We start from the raw sequence: 26,655 nt of genomic DNA, 5'->3' as shown, positions 1-26,655 counted from the left end.
TTTTGAATGTTGGTGGTGCTTTCACACTCGTGGTAGCGTGAGACGGACTCTACAACCTACACAAGTGGCTCAGGTAGTGCAGCTCATCCAGGATGGCACATCAATGCAAGCTGTGGCAAGAAAATTTGCTGTGTCTGTCAGCGTAGTGTCCAGAGGCTGGAGGTGCTACCAGGAGACAGGCCAGTACACCAGGAGACGTGGAGGAGGCCGTAGGAGGGCAACAACCCAGCAGCAGGACCGCTACCTCCACCTTTGTGCAAGGAGGAACAGGAGGAGCACTGCCAGAGCCCTGCAAAATGACCTCCAGCAGGCCACAAATGTCCATGTATCTGCACAAACGGTTAGAAACCGACTCCATGAGGATGGTATGAGGGCCATGACACACATAATGTGTGTCATTACATCTAATTAAACACTGCCAATTATGCTCTATCCAGGATTTAAACTCGCAATCTACTGACAGGAAGAAAACTCAAACGGCTACAGCAGGTGCGAGCCCATCTAAATCTCTATATAATGAAACGTGCAATTGGTCAGTGTTTTTAAGATCTGAGTACACACTTATGACTTGTCATCACATCATTTATCGTAATAATGATTTTATGTCATCACATCACCCACCCAAATGGCACAGTGACAAGAATGTCAGCTAAATTTAAAGTGAACCTCATCTATCTAAAGCACAATGTAGAACAGTGTTAGGTTCAAGCCAAGATCCATTCAGAATGTGTCCATGAAGGCCTGAAAGTTAGCTTCAGAACGAGGGAGAAGGCGAGGTGTTAGCTCCAGGGAGCCAGGCTCCAGCTCTATACTGAGGCTTCCCTGACTTCGAGAGCGAGACAGAAGAGCTGATAACTGACCATAGCGCTGACCACGCCTCCCTCTTGACCACTTCCCACCTAAATGGAGCATCACAGCTGTTAGTCAATTCTTATAAGCACAGGTTACCCATGATATAATTTCATAGAGAAAGAAAAGGAAAATGCTTGGAATTTGCTGCTACATCTTTCAAAAGAGGTTAATGTTAATTCATAGTTTTGAGCAGGTAGATACTACACACCTGACTGAGAGCCAGCAGTGTTGAAAACGTCCATGCTTCCATTCCAGTAATGACAGGGCATCTTGCCATGGTAGTCTCTAATGTTTACTTTAGCATCTGATGGAACAGAAAAAAATGTGCTTCATCAGGCAGACATGATTTTCTATTATGATGGTTATACTAGTGAACATGATAAAAATATTAAGTGTTGGCCTCGTGGGGAAAAAAAGGAGCTAAAACATCATGAACAGGATAAGCTGCATTAAGAATTTAGTGCTGACTGTAGTTTTCTCTGATGATAAATAAATTGTGTTAGTGCATTTAGGAGGTGATAGGGAAAAAGAGCAGGACTCTAAAATAATCATCATTGGTATTTGCTTCTTTGAGAAACTGAAGCCACAGCATATTAACTTTGCATATCTTGTTGACGGAAGGACAGCTGTTACTTAATTCCCAGTGCATTAGGGAAATCTACATTACTTTGTGGTGTGTTCCCATACATACAAACACGCACACACATTTAGCCATTACGTGGATCATTAAAGACATGAATGAGCTCCTAATGTTCTTCTACCATACAGCTGTCGCCAACACGGGGGGGTTTCAGATTCAATCTGGGGTTTTTTCCTCTTCTACATAAACACATTTACTATAACGATTCACTGTCACTTCTCCAATAGCACTCGTATGAATTAGTGGGTAGATTTGTTTCAGTTCACTGAGATCCTGTTCCTGGGGGTAGCGAGGAAATATGTACTCCAAACAGTGCGTGCATTGATTTAATGTTGACAGAGGGATCACTGATGTGGGTGTGCACCTGAAGAAGCAGTACTATCTGTGTTCTTGCTTAAATACACTTTGGATTAAATGGACTTACTGAAAGTATATTATTGTATGGCTGTTCTGTGCAGGCATAAAATATATATAGTCCGTATACTCTAGCTCTTGCTTTCTCACCTTCGCTTTTTCCCTCCTGCTGTAACGACTTTCCTATAGCAGCAGAGGGCAAGTACATGTTAAAGAGAGGTCAAGGGCATATGGAACACAAAGGCTTCTACTTTAAAATAACAAATGCACCGTCATCTGTACCATTGGGGAGTCATTAAAAATAATATACTCTGGCTTTGTGCTAGGAGAGAGACCCACCACCACCCTCCCCACCTCCCTCTCTCTGTGTCCATCGGTGATAATCACAGTGGCGGCGTTCCAGCCATATGGACTCAGGCTGATCTGGGCGCAGCTCTAATACCTGGGTGGTTAATTAGAGGCTGAGTATTGGGCGACTGCGCGCTGATCTGAACTCCCTCCTGGCCTGGCCATACCGAGCGGCCTTTTAAGTGGCGCTGGGCCTCCAGGGACCCCGGCAGAAATGGAGGGCTAATTATTTGAGATAACACTGAATGGGAAAGGGTGGGGATTGTGCATTTGAAAAGAGGGCACACAACCAAAAGAGAGAGAAAGAAAAAAAGAAAAAGGGGATAAGAATGAGAGTTAGCAGTAAAGGTCATCGCATGCCTATTTTCAAGTAGAGTGTCAACAGCCTGTTATGCCTTTTTTAAATGAGTGACAACAGATTGGGGTTTTATAAATAGACCATTCTGTGGTTATTGATACTGCTTTAATGCAGATGGGTCTGGTCTGTGCACTAAATGGATCTGCATGAATGGCAGGTCTCTTTGACTTGTGATAATACCAGTGCATTTGGTTTACAGGTGCAGTGATGGCCACTGAACAGCACTGAATAATAGTAAATAATGTAGTTTACATGTAGTCTACTTACACTGACATAAAAAATGCTTAATATAATGCTTTAAATCTACTAGCTGTTAATGGTAATGTCTAGTCTTGTAATGGGTATGTTCCCCTTCCCCTTTATCTGCTCATGTGTGGGGTTAGAATAATAAGCAGTAGGAACCCAAGGGTTCCCCCCACGACCCTGAAGGAGAAGAGGCTTAGAAGATGTGTTTATGTATGTGTGTGTGTGTGTGTGTGAGATTTCGATACAAAAAGATGAATCTTTTTGATATGACCGTTGTTCAATCGCTTCTTTCCTTTTTCTTTTCTGTCTGTTGTCATAGTCACACTCAGATGAATAATAACCCCAATTCAGAAACCAGGGACTTATTGTGGATTCATCCATCCATCCATTTTCTAAGCCGCTTCTCCATCAGGGTCACGGGGGGATGCTGAAGCCTATCCCAGCAGACTTCGGGCGGAAGGCAGGATACACCCTGGACAGGTCGCCAGTCCATCGCAGGGCAGACAGACAGACACAGACAGTCACTCACACCTAGGGGCAATTTAGCATGTCCAATTAGCCTGACTGCATGTTTTTGGACTGTGGGAGGAAACCGGAGAACCCAGAGGAAACCCACGCAGACACGGGGAGAACATGCAAACTCCACACAGAGAGGACCCTGGCCGCCCGGCCGGGGAATCGAACCCAGGCCCTCCTTGCTGTGAGGCGACAGCGCTACCCACCACGCCACCGTGCCGTCCTACATTACATCAATGTAAAATGGGTTTCCAGGGTAAGTCAAACAGTCACGGACCACCCAGATATCTGTAAGGTACTGAATGTTAGACTGATCTCGTCATTATGTATTAGACCTATTATGTACTATGACTTGAAAGACCAACGAGTAACATACATCATAGGTACTGGTCTAATACATACTGATAATGAGTAGATCAATACAACATTAAAAGCCTTTCAGATATTTAGTTTTTTTTTTCCCCTGACTTTTGACTCACCATGTATATTTGTATGTGGGAATGATGTACACTTTTAAATCAAGTAAGCTCAATGCAAGACTTTTTTCAGTGTATGTGGTTGGTCATTGCATCCTGCCAAAAAATAAATACAAAAAATAATAAATAAAATAAATAAATAACACTGGGCACCAAACTGATGGACAGAAAACTTTGTGTGAGCCAAACATGTGCCTAAACAGGAACTGGCACACTGTTGGCTGTGCAGCTTCACTTGTGTAGGCTTTTAAATTGACATCCAATCGTCACTGTATCTTGAGAAACTGCAAACTGCCTAACAGAGTTATATGATTTCTGCTGTGTCTAGAGAAATTGTACATACTTTAATACAGTTATAGGAGGTCTTAAGCTCTGTGGCGCTAAGAGAGGCTTATGTTTCTAGAAGCACAGCAGTAATCCTATAACTGTGTTAAACTATACCGCTTAAGGCACAGCAAGCAGTCAGCTCATAACCATGTTAAACTATATTCAGTTTCTTCACCACCACACACACATCTCCCACCACATTAGGTTTGGGCATGGCTTTCTCCAGTCACACTCTCTCAGAATTGCTGCTTGGGATGGTAAAACTTGGGATGGTGACGTACAACAGTATAACTGTGTTTGCACATTTTATATTTTATCCTTAGTGACAAAACTCCACATCAACCTGTTCTCCGGGTTATCTGCCACATGTAAAGATTAACAATACCTCCACAGTTAAACCAGAAATACATCAGTGTATCCCAAATAAGCATTACACCATGTCAAATAATGGAGCCGACAATATAAACCTCATTCACTTAATGGAAAAGAGGGCAAAATGTTTAGATTAAAAATGAAACAGTGCATGTCATCTCTCTAATTGACAAATAAACTGTGAAAGATGCTAATTGCTTCAGCAAACTGTAAATAACAGCCGTCATTCAGTAAACAGTCAGCAATCTGGTCAGTTAGTTAGTTGTGCAGAGAGAGCACAGTGGTGCCAGCTTGGCTGGGCATGGCTCATTGGTTTGGTCGTGCCCGGGTAAAGGCCTGGCAGCAGTGCACCCATCACTGTGATTGAGAATCAGTGCCACAGTGCCTCTCAATTTATATCCAGAGACAACAAGAGACCTCCTGATATCTCCCCTTGATTAATGGCAGAGAGATAATTAGTTGTGTTTTGCTGCATCCCTGTCTAATATCACAGATTACAGAAACAGATACTGAGACATTTGATACATTCATACTGTCTGCATTACTGGGATTCCCTGCAGTAATGTGGTCATTTTGCATGCCATTCTGCACTTTAAAAACGAGACTGTGAAGACTGGATAAGGGTCTGGCTAAAGTTTTATCTGTGTGGATTGCCTGTATCTCCACTATATATTTGATATTCAATCAAAGGGAGGCAGTCAGTGAAAAAGTGGCGATACTAAAAGGACCCATAAGAAAAAATTTTAGGCTCTACATTAGGTCTTCTTTGAGACACAATCTGAAGAGGTGAGCAAGAGAGGAACAACATTTAAAGGAATACACATTTAAAGTAATTCTTCAACCTAATCTATTCTCTGTATTTGTAGCATACAACTGATTATAATAGACCACTTGGTGTGCCACAGTCTGGATGCAATGACCCAGCAAAGTATTTCTGCAGACCAAACCCAGCACTTATGAACAATTCTATAGTAAAACTGATTAACATATTAAAAGAATGAAAAAAAAACAACAGAAACACATACAAACATGAACCAGCACAGCTTCTGTAACAGTCCTGCATTATAAGCCTTGTATTTTATTCAACTTGATGAATGTATATAAGACTTAGCAAAAGGCAGCTCATCTGAGCAAAGATTATAGCTACAAGGCTAGACATCAGGTCAGAAAGCCAATAATGTATATATAAAAATAAAATAGATTTTATTTTAAACATTTTAGATCATAGATTTTATTAACTTTTCTGGTTGTATTAAAAAGACAACATGGCTTGTTGGGGAAAAAAAGAAAGTCAATGATAGAGCCAGTGTTTAAAAACAAATAAATAGGGAACCGTGAGTTTTTCTCCATGTTTGAAGTTCAAAACAGATGTTTCTTATCTGTTCAAAGTCTGTGGTGCTAGTTAAAAGTGTAAACATTAAGCACCACTGTGAAACAAACCACTTTTCATTAACCTACACACAAAATCCAGCCCTGAGGATGAATAAAATAACAATATGAAGGGTCCACCAGAGTGCTCACCCATCCCCTGTCAGTGCAAGAGTGTGAAATGCTCATTAACAATAGCTTTTATTATAGTTTATTTTAATTCAAATGTATTTTTTACTTTGCTTTATTTATTTTACCTTATGAAAAGATTCTTCCTTCTTCCTTTACACATACTGTGAGTTTTTTCTTTCAAAAAGATTTTTCTTTATTTTTATTATTTACTTTTTTTTACAAACAATAGTCAATGGCTATAAAATTAAGCCAAAACCATTTATCAAAATATATTTTATGTGCCTTATGTTATTAGTTGATATTACTAATCAATAATAGTTAAGCAAATAAAGGTAACCATTGTTTGTGTTTTTTTGTGTTAGTTTCTTTCTCTGGGCCTTTGTAAGGAAGAGCTTTGATGTAACTGGATCTTTGGAAGTTTTAGATAAATACCCTTACCATAGATGGCAACTGTAATGTGCTTCCCTGCACTAAGAAAAGAACAGAAAACCCCCTGATGTGAAATACTTATAATAGAGGCCAAATGAGCAGCTGCTATAGCAACTTCTGTTATAATATATGAAACCACACTTCTGTTATAAGCATGTTGTAGGTCTCTTTCTTTTCCAGGTACAGGAAACCACTATTGTCCATGGTGATTGACTGTATGGGGTACATCAAGATGAGGTTGAAAAATGCTGGAATATTCCTTTAAATAAGTGCAAAAATGTATTGTGCTCTCTCTCTCTCTCTCTGCAGGATCCAGTAGAGCAGTAGGTGATGGAGGCAGACCATGGAGTATCCATTTCCACGCACCATATGGAAACTCTGTTGTGTGTACAGAGAAGGTGTGCGCTAATAGTGACCTGGGCCATATGTGTTAGTGAATTACAAACACAACAGAGTTGGGTGGCTCCCTAACACACAACATATGGGCGTCCATTCTGAGTTAGGGGCTTTTACAAACACACACACCATAGTGCACATACGCCTGCACACACACACGGTCCAGTCAATGAATCTCGAGGGACTGCTCTAATGAATTGCTCTATTGACACACTCTGTGGTTTGCTTCATTAGTGGGGATGAAAGCTAGCTCATAGTAAGGGGGACAGAGCAGGACTCAGCTTTTCTCAGGTTTTTTTTCCTTGAACTTGTTCATTATTCTAGATTATTCATTATGCCACCATGTAGGTGAGGACTGTGGTCAGTGAGGCATGCAACTGACATCAAATAGTGTCCCATTCACACACGCCGCTGGTTTCATAGCGTCATACAGAAGAGAAAAGAGCATCGGAATATGGAGTTTATTCAGATATTTGGACATTTCTGGGAGAATATATTGCTAAAAATAAAGGTTTCTAAATGGTTTAGGACTTGGATGTACACTGTAAAAGTCCATCTTAAGTCAACCATTTTACATACAATTTTACATTTTACATGTAATTTCACATTTTATAGTTTTCATATTTAGCTCTGCATCTAAGGTAGGTCTACCAGATACTGTCATGCCTTGCCCGAACTCTCAGATGGAACCAGACTGCATTACCCAGACTCCTTTTGGAGGTCAGGTGACTTCTCAGCCTCCTTCTGCCTTGGACTATGATAATGACTACAATACCGACAATACTGATGGGGATCACATGATTTCTGACAATCAGGTGCCGACCTACCAGTGGTCACAGTCCCCTGATTACTAAGGAATGTCGCCTGTGTATGTTTGTCACATGTTGTAACTAGATAGTTTATAAGCCTGGGCTTTAGACTTAGCGTGAGGTATTGCTTCTCTGTGAATGCATTGAGGGGTTGTACTGAATGTGTTTGATGTTTATTGACATATTGCCTGTTTTCTCACTCTCCATTTTTGCTTATCCCTTTTTATACCGTTGTCTTGGACTTTTGCTCTGTGCATTTTGGACCTTATTGCCTGCCTTTTGACTACGTCTTCAGCCTTGCCCTTTTGTTTTGTTCGCCTTGTGTGATGATCACTATTGTGATCCTGCTTCACCTTCTGGTTCTGACCCACGCTTTTTATTTGACTACGATTACTTCCCGTGATAATAAACCCAATCTTATTGGTTTTATCTGCACATGTCAGGTTTCTGTTGGATTGTTACAGATACACATTTAAAAACAGTTCAAAAAAAGGTTAAGAGAACTAAAAGTTGTTCTCCTTTGGCACTAGTCCAAAAAACCCTGGAGTAACAGTAGAGATGTGTTAGTGATGTACAATGTAATACTGAATTATAATAGCGTAGCAATGACTTACTATAGTTATGAATCAAGAGCTGAATAATGTGGGCATGTCCATGCAGAGAGGCCAGATGAAGCGGTGTGTACCCCTGTTAACACATATGCGTGCACACAAACACACACACAACAAACAAATAAACAAACAGGCAAACAACAAACAAAACATCTTAGTCATCATCCTGATTCTGCATAGGCAGCCGGCTAGTTCATATGGAATATACACGAACACACGTCTGTGCGTTATGGCAGGGAGTTAACTGACAGCCACGCTCACTGCCCCGTTGTGTCTGTCAGTCGATTGTGATATTAAAAAGCAGCTGGACATCATTTCACACACTGCTGTGTGCAGCGGCCACTCCTCGTTTGTGCTGCGGGAGACGCTACAGCATGCCTGTCATTTGCAGGCCTGCACATTAACACTGTCCAGCCCCCTAACAGAGCTCCTGTCACTCACTCACTCTCCACACGCTCTCAGCAAAGCACTCCACAAGTGAGAGGAGATGGTTTTTGGCGTATACAGTGAGGAGAAGTGAGTGATAGTCATGTTTGGGCAGAGGAGGCCTCATAGAGAGAAAGTCAGTGGGGTTCGGTTCCACTACAGTGATGGCTGCACTGAAGTGGCTGGGTGCTTAGAGGACAGCAGTGCCTCTGACTGCACATTAACACTCCACAGGGGAGCTTTTTCACATGGAGAAAAAGGCTCCTGGAAACACTGAGATAAATGCACGTTTTGTGTCATTTCTTTCTTCCACGATTTCTCTGTGTTGTCACTTTGTTTAGTGCTCATTTTCCTTTGGTGCATCACTCAAAACTTTAATGGGCCACTTGATTAGAAAATCTCTAAAAATAAACACAAAAGCAAATGAAAAGAACAGAGAACTGGTTGATATGTTGAATAGGTTAATCTCCCCTCAGTTTGAAACAGAAGGACCTTGAATGAGTAATTTTTTTCTTTTTTCCAAAATATAGCTTTGAATCACCTTTAATCCATATGCAATGCCTTCCTAATCATTGAATAGCCTTCTCACATCACTGCAGTAAAATGGTAAATTAGGGTTTATATAATATAGTATAATATAATATTCCAAAATAGTGCATTAATTAATTCTATATATATATAATTCATTATATAAATAAAATTACACCATAATTACATGAAACAACTACAGTCAAATATATTTGAAAAGCTTTTTATAATCATTTTAGCATTTATTAACATGTACATCCTTTAAAGACATGCATTACATTTAAAACATTTTTAATAATTATCATTATCTTTTTATATATCATGTCATAATGGACTGGAAAATATTATGATACATTTCATGTTTGTATCATCCACCACTGATAATTACATTTATACAGATTGTACAGTTGTATGGAAAAGTTTGAACACCCCTCATGAAATTACGAATCATGAAATAAGTTAACACATCCTCTACAGGGAACAAACTTCTGCGAATTTTAGTGCACAATTTCTATTTAAATAAAAAAATATATAAAATGTGATATAACATTTGCACAGGTCTCATTTTTATGCTTTATTCCCCCCCCCCAGTATGTTAAATTCAGCAGAAAAACTGTAAGCATGCATTGAAATGTGCAGAAACATGTTCTCTGTAGAGGACTAGTGACTGGGTCCACTGTACATAATTTACTCAAACCCATCATTAATATTATACATAGTGTACAGATCAAGAAAGTACCACTTAAAGGGCACCTGACCTAAATACAATACCAACCATTGATAACTGTAGTTAAGAGTGTCTCCCACATGGGCCCGTTGGTGGTAGCTTTTGTAGTGTGCAATGCAGTGTAGCTATGTTGCTAACCACAGTGCTAGCATAATGCTTTTCCCATAGCATTGCTGCTCTTAAAGGTTAAAGTAGGCTTCCCTCTGCTCTAGTCCTCATTACTACACAAGTGCAAGCACTGACATTTTTTGGAAAGGTCATAGGCCCTTTCATGTGCTCAGCTTCATGTTTACTTTAAATGTAAGTAAAGGCCAGGGAGCACCTGGCCAGGGGGCCAAAGGAGCCAGTGGAGATCAAGGTGAGTCACTGAGGGTTCGTTTAACGAGACCTACTGACAAAAACACACACACTCATATATACACTGGCACTTCATCGCAGGGTCTGACACAAAAAACCTCATTGTGGAGAGAGTGAGTGGTTTATGTATTGAAGATGAGAGGTCAATATGGATAGATTCAAAGGGAGGCAGCGTGGTCACCTTAAGCTTCTCCGTATGGAGTTTTTTGCAATATACCTCAGGTAGCAAGCACCATTCATAACGCATCAGTTCTTTCTCTGTAACTCGCTGGAAAATCCAAGAGTGTCTTCCTTTTGAATTTTTAATAAAACCTATTTGTTCAATGTCCCTGCAGGGAGATGAGATTTAGTCTCCAATAGCATGCCGACTCCTAACACTCGCACAATCCCCTCTCATAGGTGGACAGCAAATCGGTGTGTAGCGTGACCGCACTTTGAATCTAAAGCACGTTTATGCTAAAGCCAGGCTCATTTCACAGGTATATTAAAATAGAACTCACCCCCTTAAGAGAGAAAGAGAGACAGACGGAGGAAAAAGAAGGATGTCATCAGAGTCCGGCGTCAGCTCCGGTACGCCAGGGTAGGCAGGAGGAAGATTAAAGAAAGAGAATAAGCATACTGCGCTGGCACTGGCCTGGGTCAGGAACCTAATTTCACACTGACATTAAGGGCAATTTGGCCTTGGAAATATTTCGCCGAGCCTCTATTCATCTGAGGAGCGTAAAGCTATAAGTCTGCATTTTCTGAATATAAGATAGACAGATTGAACCACGGGCATTTTAAGTGGCGTGTGGAAATAAATGGGTGTACTTACGTGCTGCGAGGGGTCGAGAAGAAAGAGTGTATCATGAAAGAGGGGAAAAAAGAGAATGAAAGAGAGAGAGAGACATTAGTCAGATGGAGCAACTGTAATATCAGGAGGGAAAAATATAGCAGGTTGACTTTTCTGCACCCTACTGTGAAGCTATCATCTACTGCTGCATGTCAAAGACTAAAAACAACCTTGATTATAACTGAACAGCTGAACAGTTCACTTAAAGAAAACATCCATTTAACTTGGTGGGTGGGTAGGGGATTTATAAAATGGAGAGGAAGAAAGTAGCATCTGACGTGTGAGTGAAGCCCACTGAGACATCTCCAGGCCCTGATGGCACTCTATGGATTATTGATTTTTTATTCCCTTCCTGCCCAGAAGGGGCTCCATTTGAACAGCACCATTACCTCCATAACGATTAGGGAGCAAAAGTTAATTATGTAATTATGAAGGCAATAAGAGGCGCGTGTGTGCTCGGCTGTGCTGGTGAAGGCTTTAAACATTATCTCCAGCGCGCACATCACGGCAGACAGGGTGAGAGGAAGAGATTAGTGCAGCCGAGGAGAAACAGACGGAGAAACCATTAACTAATCACAACAATTTCCCTCCATTACATTCACCGCTGCCTTCACACAGGGAGTGCGCACACAACACACACACAAACAAACACACACCAGTGTGTGTAAACACAAGTGATGGACGGCACAAAATTGTAGACACCCTATGCACATTCTAAGACGAGGACTGCTGCAGGAGAAGGAAGCTCATGAGTACACTAGGGAGGTCACACAGCCAGAATTTAGATTTCAATACCAATACCAAGTTTTCTATGCAGAAAATCAACAAAAGACAATCTGACCAGGAGTGCCTACACTTTTCCACAAGTTTGTGTGAACGAAACTACAGGAAACTAAATATGTAGTTTTGTAGAGGCCTGTGCAAAAAGTAGGTTACATGTTTAGCTGATTATATATTCCAAATGATTTACTAAATGTCTGAGCAACAGTGATGACAGGTCTTGTATTAGTTTTTCTCCTGGTGTAAATTTGCATTAGGGCCTCAGATGTGTTGACAGAATTCCTTAACTAACAGCAGCAAAGCAGAAAGCATGCACAAGCACTGAATACATACTGAAAGAATACTCACCATTAGAAAAATGCTATATAAACTCTCAGGACCAGATGTACACAAATGAGAAAAATAACACCCCTGTTGAATGTTTTGTTGGGAGCAAATTTCATTTATTAAGCCCACCATCAATTTGGCACTGAGCTTTCATTTTCTGTTTTTTTCTCAAGCTTATTGACAGCTCTATTATTTCACAGGGACCTTTGAACCCTGCGCCTCACAAGCATGCAGTTAGTAGGTGGGGTTATGCTCAGTTTGTGTGATAAACTGCAGTTTTACTAAACTGATTAAATTCAGACACACTGTAAGTGTATATTGTGGTTGCATGAAGGCACTTACTGCACTTGTACATACATCTGACCTTGAATGTCTATTGGATTGAACATAAATATATATTCACAATTCTCAAAAGAACTGGGTCTTGGCTTGTACGTACAGTTCATGTCATTTACAAGCAGGATCGTTAACAAACAGGCTCTTTAGGGAATCCAAAGGGGTTCTTCTACGGCGTCATTCTACAGAACCTTTTTTAGTACACTTATTTTTAAAAATGCAGGCAAAATACAATGTCAATCTGCTGCTAGCTTATTTTTTAAAAAGTATTAAAATTACTGAAACTTAGAATATTTCTGCTACATGCAGTACTGAAAATATATTACTTTAGATACATTGTGTAACTCCACAGCATACACACACACACACACACACACACACACACACACACACTCCTGGAACACACACACCGTTAATGGCAAAAGAAGCTCTTAACATTTTCAATTTCTATAAACAGTTTGTGGCCAGCCCCAGGCAGAGAGACAACTCAAGCCTTCAATACTCCATCTGAACCTGTTCACACTGAAAGGTGATGGGACAAAATGAAATGGAATAAAAATGTGAGCGAGGGCTGTGATGCTGAGGGTCAGATAAAGAGCATGAATGACTATTTCACCTTGACATGAAGGGAGAAAAATGCCAGAAGCACAAAGATCCTCTCTGTATTTTCACTGTGCACTTGGCCAAACGTAAATGGCGAGAGATAAGATGGTGCGATTTAGAATATGCATGAACTGGAGGTGAGGCCCGAGCAGAACTGTCCACATTGGACCACTGCTCTGTAATGCAGGTTTTGAATAAATAAATGCGAGATGGTGTTTATGCAAAGTTGGAAGAGGCCGTGTAAAAAGCACCTTGCAGCAGGTTCAGGTTCATTCTGAGCTCTGCACATGTACTCATGTTCTCTGAGCAAGCCCGTTTGATTAATAGACATTCATTAAATTAGGTGAGTCAGTCTAAATGAGAGGGAAGTGCCAGGGGAGTCTATGACCTAAGGCCACTTATCAGAGAGTGATTAAAACACAGTCAAATGGTTGGGTTATGCATACCAGTATAACTACACACATACATGCACATACACATGTATGCACACAACATGTACTAAAGGAAGCATATACATATATAGTATTGTGCAAAAGTGAGAACTTAATTTTACTCAATTTCCAGGCAAAAACGGTGAACTTGCAACTTTTTAGTTTGCAAGAGATGTAAGAGATTTAAGATATAAAATAATTCACTTGCATAAGAAAGGTATGGAGCCCCAGAGGGGACGGAAGTAAAATAAATAAATAATTCGAATGAACGTTTTGCAGTTTGTACGCAGTTTTTATTTATGCGCAAAATTAATGTAGTAGATACAGGTCGTGTTATTTGTCCTGTGCAGGAGAAACTTACAGCTCCCTGACACTGTCTGACGGGTTCTGATGAGTTAGGCTGATGAAATGATGGACAGAGATGCACCATCAGGTCTGATTCTGATTTGGGGGGTTAAGAGGAAACTGCAGCTCCTCTTCACAGCAAACGGCCCTCAGATTCATCAGTGCACCTGCAGTTTGGTGGAAGTCAACAAACTACAACCACAATCTTCACTAAACTGTGCTTTCTAATGATCATATTTAACCAAGGTGCAGACGCAGCGCGGCCGCTTAGCGCTGTTTCTGTTCCTTCCTTGTCATCATCACATAAACAGATGAAATGCTTTCATCTTTGAGAGAGGAGAAAATCAAGCTCTACTCTTGTCTCAGAACTGTATAAAAACACAGGTCACAGGTGTTTCTGTCCATCCTTCCACTGTGAGAAGATAACACACTGAGTCTGAAAGAATGTGCAGCTGTTAAGCAGTCCTTACTGAGAAAAGGTAAAAACCAAAAAAAAGAAAATGTACAAATCAAAACAAAGAAGCTGCTGGTGTTTTATAACAATGAGCTCACCATCCCAGACCTCAACATCACTGCATCTGTTTGGGATCATTTGCATCATGAGAAGCAGAAAATGCAACTGAAAATGCAGACTGAACTTTAGACGTGTGAACAATATCGCTGTGGATTTATTGGAAAAACTGTCTCCCAAATAGAATGGAAGATTTAATAAAAGTCAAGGGTCTACACACTAAATACTCTAAATAATATATAGAAAATGTTAAGAGATTAAAACCTTCTTTTGCTTAACAATGTGTTCCTTGTGTGTGTGTCCGCACAAGTATACTGTATTCTGTACAATACATATCACGTATAACATAAATATCATATATAACACATATACACTGAGGCCATGCACAGGTAGAACTTAATGCCAGTGAACACTGGAACACCTCAAGAGGAAGGGTGTTAATTTCTGAGAGTGTGTATAGCCCATATTTGTGAGTGTGTGACTGTGTGTGTGGTGTGTACTTGTGTGTGAGCCCCTGCAGAGGTGTAAATGTGAGTGTGTCAGTAGGAGCTCAGGCTCCTGTCAGCTCTCACCGCTCTCTGGTTGACGTCTGCGCCAGAGCGAACCATCATGTCCACTGTCTCTATGCGGCCCTGCTTGGCTGCCCAGTGGAGCGCCGTCTGCAAACACACATACATACGAAAACACACACACACAGACATACACAAGGACTGTCAATCAAATCTCTACTGTCAATCACACAGCTTCCCAAAAACGCACATATTTTCAGAGCACTGTGCTGCTACTGAGTACAAAAAGCTTACTTTGCAGCAATACCACAACTTGCCATTGATTTTGAGCAAACATCTCATTTATGTCTTCTACATAATACAACAAAGTTCTAAAAAATTTGTGCTCTACTGATATTAAATATACACCAATCAGGAAAACTTCAGGTGATCACACACAAATTACACTTGCTTGCCTCTGCAATACATCACTTTCATTTACTGAACTAGCTGCTATCAAACATTTTTTTCATTTTATCACTGTCATATATTTTGCGCCTCCTTAGTGAAGGGGTGTCCAAGTCTTACTTCAAGAGATTTATCATCCTGCAGAGTGGAGCTAAAAATTTAAACTGTCATCATACTTGCAATATCCTTTTACTGAACATATAGATATCATTAGTGCTTAAAGAACACTGACCACCTATATATTTTATTACAAACAGAGCATAATCAATCCTGGATTTGGTGCTGTACAGTATGAATTAAGTGTGCCATGTGTTGTGAGAAACCTGGTGGGTGTGGCCATGGAATGTGGCTCTTGGGGGGCACCACACATAACCATCTAACCCTCCTTGTATTTCATGTCCTCCCATATTACCCCCTTCCCGCATGGCTGAGGAAGATGGGTTACAGTGTTGGAAGCGTCTAACCCTCTTTGTACTTCATGTCCTCCCATATCACCCCCTTCCCGTGTTCATTGTTGGGGTAGCGCTGGGCTGGGAGTGCTGTTGGAGCTCCTGTTGAAAATAAAAGAGTATTTGCCTTTGCATGCAATGTTTTTCACATCGCTTTCTGCGCCAGTGCTTGGAAGACAAGGGCTCTTGGTAACCCCTTCCTCCAGCCTATGTCCACCCCTCTCCATGATGAGCCAACAGAGAGTGAGAATGCTTGCAAGAGAAGACGGCAAAGGAAACAGCGAGGCAAGGTTTGGCAGCAGAAACCAGCTGGAGTCCAATGAGAGGGAGATGGTGCACATTCGCTTACCATGCTTCAGTGGAAAAGGTGCCGGAGAGACATACTGCGCACAGGCGCAAGTGGTCACCTGGAACACTTCCTGAGATGGCACATGGAGCTTGCTGCACTGGCCAGCCCTCAAGCATCCACCTTTGAAGCAGAGAGGGCAGAATTCATCCAGAATAGAGATAGTATGGCAAATAACAGAACACCACGTGACAGAGCAGGTAGAGGAGGAAACAATGTGCTGAGCGCCAGTCAATGCCACAAACCAAAGCTGGTGGGGAAACAGAACACAGCCATTTCTAGTTCCCCTCTGATCCCCACAATATCGACTGCCATTGCAGACTATGGGTTGAGTGAAACCTGATGGGAAAAACCTCAATGCCCTCATCGACACTGGCTTGTCGATGTCACTGCTACATACAGGCAAGCTTATTCAGACTGAAAGGCACAACTGCCAACCGGGGAGCGATGACCATCTAACTTAAGTCCATTACCAGCAGGCATGTTGATATGAGAGGGAGGAGACAGCACCTGGTCGTAGTTTGGGGCCTGAGCCAACTGTACACGGTCTGCCTCACACCTATATAGGATGTGTACATACTCAGTTTGGACCTCCTTGTGACAGCCAGGGACGCGCTCGACCTCAGGAAAGAAGCTCTGGGCTGAGATGGGATGAGTGAAGCTGGCTATGGCAGCTTATGGTGGAGCCAAGGCAGAGGTTCAGGGCCTTCAGCCAGCATGGCCTTCATTCCCTTTGGGGAAGCTGCTGGCTCTGGAAGACCTGAACACACAGCGTCAGAGCCAGTTGCTGGATTCCCGGGGTGGGGCATACTGTCAGGTTGAGGGCACAACAGCTTTTTGCAGGTACAGCCACTAATATTGAAAGAACACAGTGGACAAAAGATAATGCAGAAGGCAGATGAGAGGAGGACAGAGCCGTAGATGCATTGAAATGACCAGTGCATAGCAAAGAAGGGACTGCTTCAGCATTCACACATCTCTTTGCTCTGGCGCATCGATGGAGAGAACACCCATGGAGCTGTTGTTTGGTTGCCCACCAATGTAAGAGAAGGACAGCACATCCAGGCCTAGGCATAGCAAATAGCTACTGCACCAAGAACACAGCCCGAGAAAGAACCTTGGGTGCCCACTGCTAAGGGCAAGGCACTCCACAGCACTTGTGCCAACTGGGACAGTGAACAGGGGGGGCGAATTTTCATGGCCCAGGGTAGCACTTTTCATGGTCTTGGGTTATGTGGGTTGCCGTGATGGGTGACATTTGAGGGGGTACTGTGAACTACACTCTGCCGTAGGAGCTTAGCGGGTGTGGTTATGCAAATAAGGCTAATAAGGGACTATTGTTGATGTTGCTATGTGTGAGTTAGTTACAGTGTGTAGTTGCATTACGAGTGAAATTATGGCTGAGAAGGGTGGGTTCCAGTATGTTGGAACCGTCTTCCCTCTTAATACGTCATGTCCTCCTGCATTATACACCCCCATGTTCCATGTTCGTGTAGTGCTGGGCTGGACATTTCCTTGCTACTGTTGAATGCCTCATCAAAACAAAAGAGCATTTGCCCCTAAATGCAATGTTTTTTGCACTGTAACGCCTCAGTCTTCACAGAATTTAAATGCCATTTTTAAAAATGTGGCATCAGTGTTTTCTCTTTTGTGTGTTCCATCTTTTCAAACTAAATATCTAAATTTCTTGAAGTAACACAGTGTTTTATTTTTGCCACACTGCCCACCCATAAAACTAGCAGACTCAACAAATTTCAAAATTCCAATAGATCTAGTTGAAAGTCGGCTTCATAACGTTCCAGAGGTTTTCCGAAGATCCATCCAGTGTAAATAGATGGAAAACATTCTAGAGTTGAACTGAAGCAGAACATTCTAAAACAGTGTGAATGGGCAGAACATTCTAGACAAGTTAGAAAGTGGAGAATATTTTAGAACAAAGCAAACTCCGCACTGTCCCAAAACACCTCAGTGACATTCAATGTAACATTAAATGATAATTGATTTGAAATTACAACAGTCATGAAAGACATGCTCGCTCCCCAACTAAATATTTAGGCCATAATCTTAAAATGTAACGGACACCTCAAAGATTAGGTGGGTATAGAAATTTTAAAAAAATCCTATATACATGTATATAAATGTGTTTTTATTCATTTTTGTAGCTGTTATAGAAAATTATGTCTGTGGAATGCTGTTCTTTTTTTCAAACACCATTATAGTGCAGAAAACAATGTAATTATTTTTCTTTTTTATATAAAAAACTTCAACCTTTATAAAATACACATATATATCTATCATACTGTTATAGTACTGTAGTCCAAAAGTCAGTAGTTAAAATCTGCTTGTTCTCTACTCAGAGAATAAACACTAGCATGTACTATATGAAAAAGACAGTGAAGAGAGAACATGTGCTTCTCCCTGCATGGCTACACTCAATGTGACAGTGACTCAACTGTTTTAAAGTGCATTTGAGCAGCACCTCACTGGAGACACATTCACAGCGCATTTACATAAGCAGATTTGGCCTGAACAGAATGGACGAGCACTGCTGCTGGTCATTAGCATACAGTCTAATTCAGCACAATGTTAGCTCACTGAGGCTGCACTAAAGAGCCAGAGTCAAGGACGCTTATCTTATCACCTCTGCTTGTCTCTACATCCTTTCAGACAGGTTGATACACATTACATACTTCATTTTCTCTCATTTAGCTCACAGTATATATGGGAAGAAAATTTACTGAGGGGCAATGGGGTGGCAAAATGAGTATTAACTTACAGAAGTGTACGTTGATTAATCTGGGACTGAAATAGCCACTAAATATTCTCAGTGATCTTACATTGAAACACTGGTCATCAGGTCATCAGCAAAGAAACATTGGCCTCTTTGCTGATGACCTGACTATGCAATATTATAATGTTCTGTATGGTGTAACACGACTGCACTGAATTTTACTGTTTCACATTCAAATGTTATTCAACATTTTCACCTGAATTAAACCATTAGACATGCTTTCTTTTTCTTTTCAGTCTACTTGATTTTGGTAATATGTGTGTCATTGTCATATATTTTATTCAGGTGGAAATGATGAACCCATTTGAATTAAGGACTTTCAGTGCATTATTTCTAAGTGGAAAAGAAGAATACTTACAAACTTTTGTCCAGGTCGTAAAGTCATGTAAAAGAAAAAGGACAGATAAACAGCAATGTGAGCACATATCGCACAGAGCACTGTGTGTATCTCGTAACTAAGACAAAAGCTGTGTGTGTGAGAGAGAGAGAGAGAGAGAGAGAGAGAGAGAGGGAGGGAGGGAGGGAGAGAGGGAGAGTGAGGGAGGGAGTGTCAGAGAGAATTTAAGAAATTAGAAGCAGAAATGGAGAAAAAGAAAAATGCAGAAAGAGGTTTAGACAGAAAGAAAGGAGACAGAAAAGAATAAAGAAAGAAAGAAAGAAAGAAAGAAAGAAAGAAAGAAAGAAAGAAAGAAAGGTGGGGACAAACAAACACATTGGTTAATTCAGTCTTGTCAGTGCTGTCCCTCTCCACAGCGGTGTCAGTGTCCATGTCAGATTATTTATCCAGCAGCTCAGAGCTCAGAGAGCTCCTGCTCAGGATACATTCCCTCTGAAGATGCCATCAAAGCCGGAGTGGAGCAGCCGTGCTTTTGGCTTTTGTGAAATTCTTCTCCTCGGTTTTCTCAACACAATCTTTATCCAGCCCAGATCAGCGCCACCCTTTAACTGATGCTGAGCAGATTAACTGAATGCTTGAGTCGCGCCTGAGGGAAACTATAGTAACCTGTAATCTTCCAGCAGCTCAAAAGAAACTATGTATCTTGTCACACAAGAACTGGCGGACCACCTTGACCCCACAAGCCCTCTTTTCTACACTCCTGACTGTGCTGACAGCTCTTTGGTTAATTCACACTGACACAGCCCATTGAGAAAAAACCCCTGCCTCCTCCACTGTCTCCTCCCCATCTCTAACGGCCTGCACTGTCCTGCAGAGAGCAACGTTTACTCTATCAGGGCCAGTAAAAAATGCCAAACACTTCTCAATAAGCTTCATCTCTAGTGATGTAGATCACACTGAATGGTTCTAAAAGAGGTAGCCATTAGTTTGGCATATGCAACATTTTGTCATATTTTATTCGTTTTTTCCCCAAGGTCCAGTTTTTTGTATGGCTTTATGTACCTCAGAAAAAAGTCATAATTCATTAATCCATGACCATTTTCCGACCTCTCTTTATCCCTCATAGAATTAAATAGGTTGTTTTTAATGCTGTACCTTTAAGAATGATATAAGCAAATGACCTTTGTTCTCATTGGCTACCCTGTACAGTGCCTCATTCAAAAAGCAGTCCATTTAACTGCTTACAACTTTAACATGATTGGGCAGCACCAAACTACTGCAGACAGAATGGGTGGATATAGGTAAATACAGTTAAACCAAAATTCACTGCCTTTGCAGCTTAATTTCCAACTCTGTATTGTGGAGATACAGACTGGCAAGAGAACGTTATGGTGTAAAATGTTTATGTTACATTAAAATTCAGTTGGCCATTATAAGGGCACTTTAAGCTCTTATTAAAACAGAAAGAGTTATGATTTGTAACATATAGAATCTAATAGAGCTGAAAGATGATGTAATGCTTTTGAGAAGGTTGTCCTCTCTACATATCTGAAGTAGAGAGAGAGAGAGAGAGAGAGAGAGAGAGAGAGTCTATGTGTGTGTGTGCTTTACTGTGGGCCAGATGGACACACACTCTTTTATTCTCAGTGTGAAAGGACAGCTTAAATTCAGCCTCCCTGCTAAAGCTCAATAGAGGGGCTGAGAGTATAAGGACCACCACTACTCTGCTCACTTTCAAAGCCTGACGGCTCTCACCATATGGACCTGTTTAAAAACTCCTGCAGCCTCACACAAAAGAGCAACACTAGCTGCGCTCTTACAACAACTGCAGTGATAACATTCAATTATTTCATGGGGAGTGGGCTAATGCTGGGGCTTCAGATGGAGTTTACCATGACTGTATTTTAGGAGTAAAAACTACAAAAATATGACACTGAGGATTTGTATACCAGCACTGTCCTTACAAAACATCCCCTTTATTTAATTTCATGTTAATTTTTTATTTCACAAATGAAAATAATATTAACATACACTGAAAAAATGTGCTATGAATTTAGATCATTTAAATGGGTCTAACATGAATAAAATGTCTTACATCAGTAACTACAATGACAAAGTCTCTCAGTTCCCTTCGTTTTGGGAGAATTGTGTTGATGTAACATATTTTATTTATGTACACCTGACACACTTAATTCATTTAAGCAACACTTTTTTCAGTGCACATTAAAGGGGAATTTTCATGGATTTTACAAGGTTTCTGCATGATTAAATCATATAAAATGTTAACAAAGCCATTCAGAGTGGTCTCATGTGAAATGGTTAATTGCAGAGAAACCTAGAGTCAAACTGTTCACAGCAGTGCTGATAGGAACCAGACATCCAAATAATTTAATACCTCTAAAAGGTCCCTGACAGAACATTATTTCACAAAATGGTTGTGAATCTATAGCCTGATGCCTGGACCAGTGACTTACCAGAGTTCTGAGATTCTGAGAAGCATTTTCATAGTTCTGAGAGGCTTTTGGCCAAAAACTTGTTTTTAAAATCTATTTATGGTGGAGGGGTACATGCAATTTTACCATAATTAGCATTATATATGAAAACTTTTGAAATGTAAATAAAACGCCTATATTTACATTGTAGATATTGCAATTCCTAGTTCCTGTAACCACCATTATAAAGAAATCTGAATCAGTAAATTTCTCCACAATAAACTATTTCTAATTAAACCAATCTCAACGACTGTTAACATCCCAATGACAGAATTACACAGACATTTCATCCCCTCTAACAATAAGCACATCTCTTCCTCTATGGTAATACTACTATTTCAGATAAACAATTAATTTGAGTACAACAATATGATACATGTGCTTAAATGTATGAATAATTAGAACCTCAGTATGACAAATGATTTTCTATAGAAACGTGTTTAAGAACGACATGAGAATGAATGTTAAACACTGATTAGTGAAACACTGCAGTAGTGTGAAATTCAAGTTTTTTGCAAACACACAAAGGTCACTAGAAAATATGTGAACCAGGTAGCCGTTGGTAAACTGCAAACTCCTGCACAAAAATTAATCCTTTTACTCCACACTAAAACAATCACCCTCTCCCATTGGACGAGCAGCATAGAGAGGTGTGTGCCTGCCTTTAGGGCTGCATGAGTTATGTGTGTTTGTTAAAGTAATAATTGCCGTGTAATTAGACTATAATTACACACAATGATGATTGTGGCACTAGCACACACTGGGAAGAGTGTGTACCAGACACACAGATTATCATGAATTAAATATCCCCTTCCTAGCAATTATTAATGTCAAAAAAGAGTGCAAATCCTGCACAGAAAATGCCTGAAGGTACAAAACACCATGACCATGTTTTTACATATTTAGCAGCAGCTTATTATATCTTCCGTGTTTTCAGAGTACACTGAAAAAATATGACTTTAAATGAAAGGGCTTGAGTGCACTGGAAAATTGGTTTGTCAGTTCAAGCCGAACTGATTACTTCATGTGGGAACAAGCAATTTAGCTGGTTTTAGTGAACTAAAATACTAAGAAGGAAACAATACAAAGCAAAATTTACATCAATACAAACCTCAAAACACGTCTACTCTCTTCCACATTTGACAGTCAAGTTAAAGTAATAAAGTTGACATAAAAACAATTTGTTCTGCTAGTAAATAAAAAAAACTCACCCCCTTGTGTTGTTGCCGGCATAGATGAAGACATCATGGAGAAGTGAAAGATTAACAAAGTGAAAAAGTATGAACATGATTGGCAAGCATGAATGATCAATAAACATTTCCTATAAAATAAGAATTCAGAAGTCAGTACATGTGGAACAGTGAAAATATATATTTTTGTTACAATAACAAAACTTCTCCAAAACAGTACGTAGAAGAAAAATGTTCTTAAGTGTAAAGCTTGCTAATATATGCATTTTTGAATGTTATGAAAGATAACAAAAATAATCTAAAATTTTTTTTTTCAATTTCTAATGCTAATGTAATATACAAATTAAGAGCATCTCATTTTTACAGCTTCATCCCACTAATCTATACAGTACGCCTTTTTATAAAAGCAATTACACATATGCAATTTTTTTCTAGTATAACACTGGTTGATCAATAACACCTGCCTTAACACCACTGTTGTTCTGCTGGTCTATTCCAGTTACCACATCAATACATCTGACTAATTTAAACCCTGACTAAGTCCTCATCTGAGCTAAAAAGAAGCAGCAACTGACCCATTCAACTCTTATTGATACATTACAGTGCAAAAGTTTACCATCCTGAGAAGATTGCACTGACCAAAGCTCAGACTAAAGACAGGACTTAATCTAGGTACATAGATTAACGTCCTCAGAGGGGATTAGAGACACCTACTCCCATTTCAAAGCTTGGAGTGTTTTGAAGTTTAGGGGTGGGAGATGAGTTTAAAGGCTGAACTATTTGATTCCAGTGGGAACTTCTCAGCCTAATCCTTCCATTCCCCCACTCACCTTCCCCTGTTTTGTGATCAGAGCAGGATCAGTATCCAGCCAGCCCCTTCTGAAGCCTCTGGCTCTCTTCCCCATTCATTAATTTCTCTTAAGAAGATTACTGAGACCTTGTTTGTTATTGTTTACAAATCTGCTTTCCCGGGTGTCGTATTGTAGAAGTAATGGCATAAAGACATGATGGGTGCGACTAAACAATGAGCATCTCCACAGATCGCTGCGTCATTCACGGAGTTTACACAATACAGGCTGCTGCTTCGCCAACTTACTCAGGCACATTTGTTTTCTGTTAGAGCAGAAAAAGGTCACAGAAGCTCCTGGATTTCAAACCTCCTACCAACACACATATGTGAATATTACTGATCAGGAATCCACCAGACTGAGACAGAGGGGGACAGAACAGCAGATTATCAAACACTCTTAAGAATAAAGGTGCCCCTCTTGGTTTAGTAATACAGCTCTGAAAGAAAAGCATTTCATTGGTAAAGTACCTTTACATGATGTGAAATTTATTTAAACTTTTAAAAGGTTCGTCACACACACATCTCAATTACAAGAACAGTATAGCTTTCTTTATAGATTTCAGAAAAAAGTCTAATGATTTCTCTGAAATAAAAGAAAAAAAGTTGAATTGCATATTTTAGATAATTTTAATTAGCAACAATCATTGCGCTTGTATTTAAATTCTGCAAATTTTGTGGTAATATTTTTGATAAGTAACAGTGAAATCAACTAACTACTTAACAGTGGGTGGTGGGGGGGTGTGGGTGAGGTGGGGGGTGCCATGGTGGGTCTTCTTGATATAATGAATATGGTAGCCTAACCAGGTTTCAGTCAGTTGTTAGAAACAGAAATAGTGGTGGCACCTGTGTGCCAAGGCTCTTTGCTAAAGGAGTCGTAAGGGGCAAAAATATTAATGCAAACTGCTGTTAACTTACCACTAACATACTACTACACAGCAAAAATGGCATCTTAAATATAGATTGTCAAGATATTGTTCAGATATGTACTATTCCTCATGTTAAGCTTAATATAAGATTGTTTAACTTATTTTCACACATTCTTTTACTTATTTTGAGTAATTTTATTAAATGTTTTCTTCACATTTTTAAGCTAAATCATTTGCTAATATAGTGAGATAATTTCAATGAAAAAACCACTTAAAACAAGTCCTTGACCATAAAAATAAGTAAGAAATATCATAAGTTTACAACAATCTAAAAATTAGACATAGATATATTGACCAGATTTAAGATCATTTCACTTGCTAAAATATTTTTGCAATGTAGAATCCCATATGGGGTGCTAGAAGAAATTAGCATTATCAGCATATTAGCAAAATAGCAGTCATGGTCCAAACTGAAAGCCTGGCTCTAATAGTCATGATTTGACAATGCCCTTTCAGCAGGTTTATTTTTGAGAGTGTAAAGGCAAGAGAAAATATTGCAACATGAAGTAAAAAGAGTGAATTTAAAGAATGCAGCAAGAACAAAATGTTAAATGCACATGGTTCATGAGTACTTACAGTGACAAAATCCTAAAGAAGTGAGGGTGGAAAAGAAAAAGAAGAGAAGGGAGAGGATGTAATGAGACTGTAGATATCATAGTCAAACACATTAAACATGGTCAAGGACTGTAAAGTATAAAGTTCTACAATTAAATTCCCACTGATTGCCATTTTAGGGTTTCAGAAGTGATCCAAAGCAGCCATTTGATGGAGAGAGAGAAGGAACGTCTTTTCACTGATTAATTTGAAAAGATCTATTATCTTTCTCTGTATCATCTTCAGTGAGCCGAGTTTTAATCATTTGTCTGTGATGATTCAAACACAAAATGCTTCCTTTCCCCCTGAGACACCAATGCCAAGTTCACCACACAAAGCCCTCCAATCTTCTGGAGCAATTCAAGCCATGCCATTAATTCCACAAAAGCCAAATGTAATTGATTGATAAGGGCTCGAGATTAACCTTTCCTATGAGTTTTTGTCTCTCAATCTCGATGGCCACATAAGATGCTGTCTATCCCATCAACACTATCTCCTTTATCAGATCCTGGTTAAGAGCATTGGCCATTACTGTTGACCTGGGGGGACTGGAGGAGTAAAAGGGGGCCACTCAATATGGCCGCCTTTGACTGCCACATCTAAGGCCAGATCAGATGAGAGTGTCCTGGCTTATCTTTAAGGGCAATATAGATGGTGCTTTGAACTGGTTTCTCTTTTGAAAATTCATTGTTGGCTAGAAAAGAAAACCTTGTGTGCTCTTTGAAAATGTCCTGCACTGGTGTAGTTTAGCATTAGTCACACAAAAGCAGCACTTTGGTATCTCTGCTTGCATGCCAGTGTAAACATGAAATGTGTTAGATACATGCATTCTCCCCGGCTCAAGCTGATTCATACCGTTGGGCTACAAAAGCAGGAATCCTGGGACTCTGGGAAGGAATCTTTCAGCAGAACACACATGACATTGGCCTTCATGAAATCACCTCAGCCTGAAGGACCAGTGAGGAAGAAATAGGAGTGTGATGGTCCGACGGAAAAGACACGTGGGTACGTTCCAGTTTGAGGTGCAAAAATCGGTGTTTATTAAATCCCAGTGAAAAACCAAACAAAAAACAAAAATGCAATTTATCCAATGCCAAAAATAAAAATATTTACAAATATATACAGCTTAATTTGAATAGTCAGTTATTCAATCACAACTTGAGAGGGTTTCAGGCTTCAACCACATTCCATTACCTCTCCCACAAGACTAGCTCATTCTGGTCCATCTAGGGCTTTTATAGAGCTAAACAGGAAGTGCTATGACGTCACTTCCGGTTTTTGCGCGGG

The 26,655-nt window shown here is 40.1% G+C and overlaps 1 protein-coding gene across 1 annotated transcript in view; it reads right to left on the bottom strand.

Moving 5' to 3' along the window:
- Positions 1-307: 307 nt before the first annotated feature.
- The window catches only part of LOC108428734 (ankyrin repeat domain-containing protein SOWAHC), a 59,268-nt gene continuing 32,920 nt past the window's right edge, over positions 308-26,655 (bottom strand). The window contains exons 9-16 of the mRNA XM_037542328.1: positions 19,338-19,340; positions 15,010-15,096; positions 11,087-11,089; positions 10,773-10,775; positions 8,238-8,310; positions 1,997-2,029; positions 1,061-1,156; positions 308-899 (exon numbers count right to left, since the gene is read on the bottom strand). Of these exons, the coding sequence (XP_037398225.1) occupies positions 721-899; positions 1,061-1,156; positions 1,997-2,029; positions 8,238-8,310; positions 10,773-10,775; positions 11,087-11,089; positions 15,010-15,096; positions 19,338-19,340 (477 nt within the window). The 3' untranslated portion in view covers positions 308-720. The remainder of the gene's footprint in view (positions 900-1,060; positions 1,157-1,996; positions 2,030-8,237; positions 8,311-10,772; positions 10,776-11,086; positions 11,090-15,009; positions 15,097-19,337; positions 19,341-26,655) is intronic.

Source organism: Pygocentrus nattereri, chromosome 11, assembly GCF_015220715.1.
Source record: "Pygocentrus nattereri isolate fPygNat1 chromosome 11, fPygNat1.pri, whole genome shotgun sequence".
Lineage (NCBI taxonomy): Eukaryota > Metazoa > Chordata > Actinopteri > Characiformes > Serrasalmidae > Pygocentrus > Pygocentrus nattereri.
This window is presented reverse-complemented; position numbering and strand designations above follow the sequence as displayed.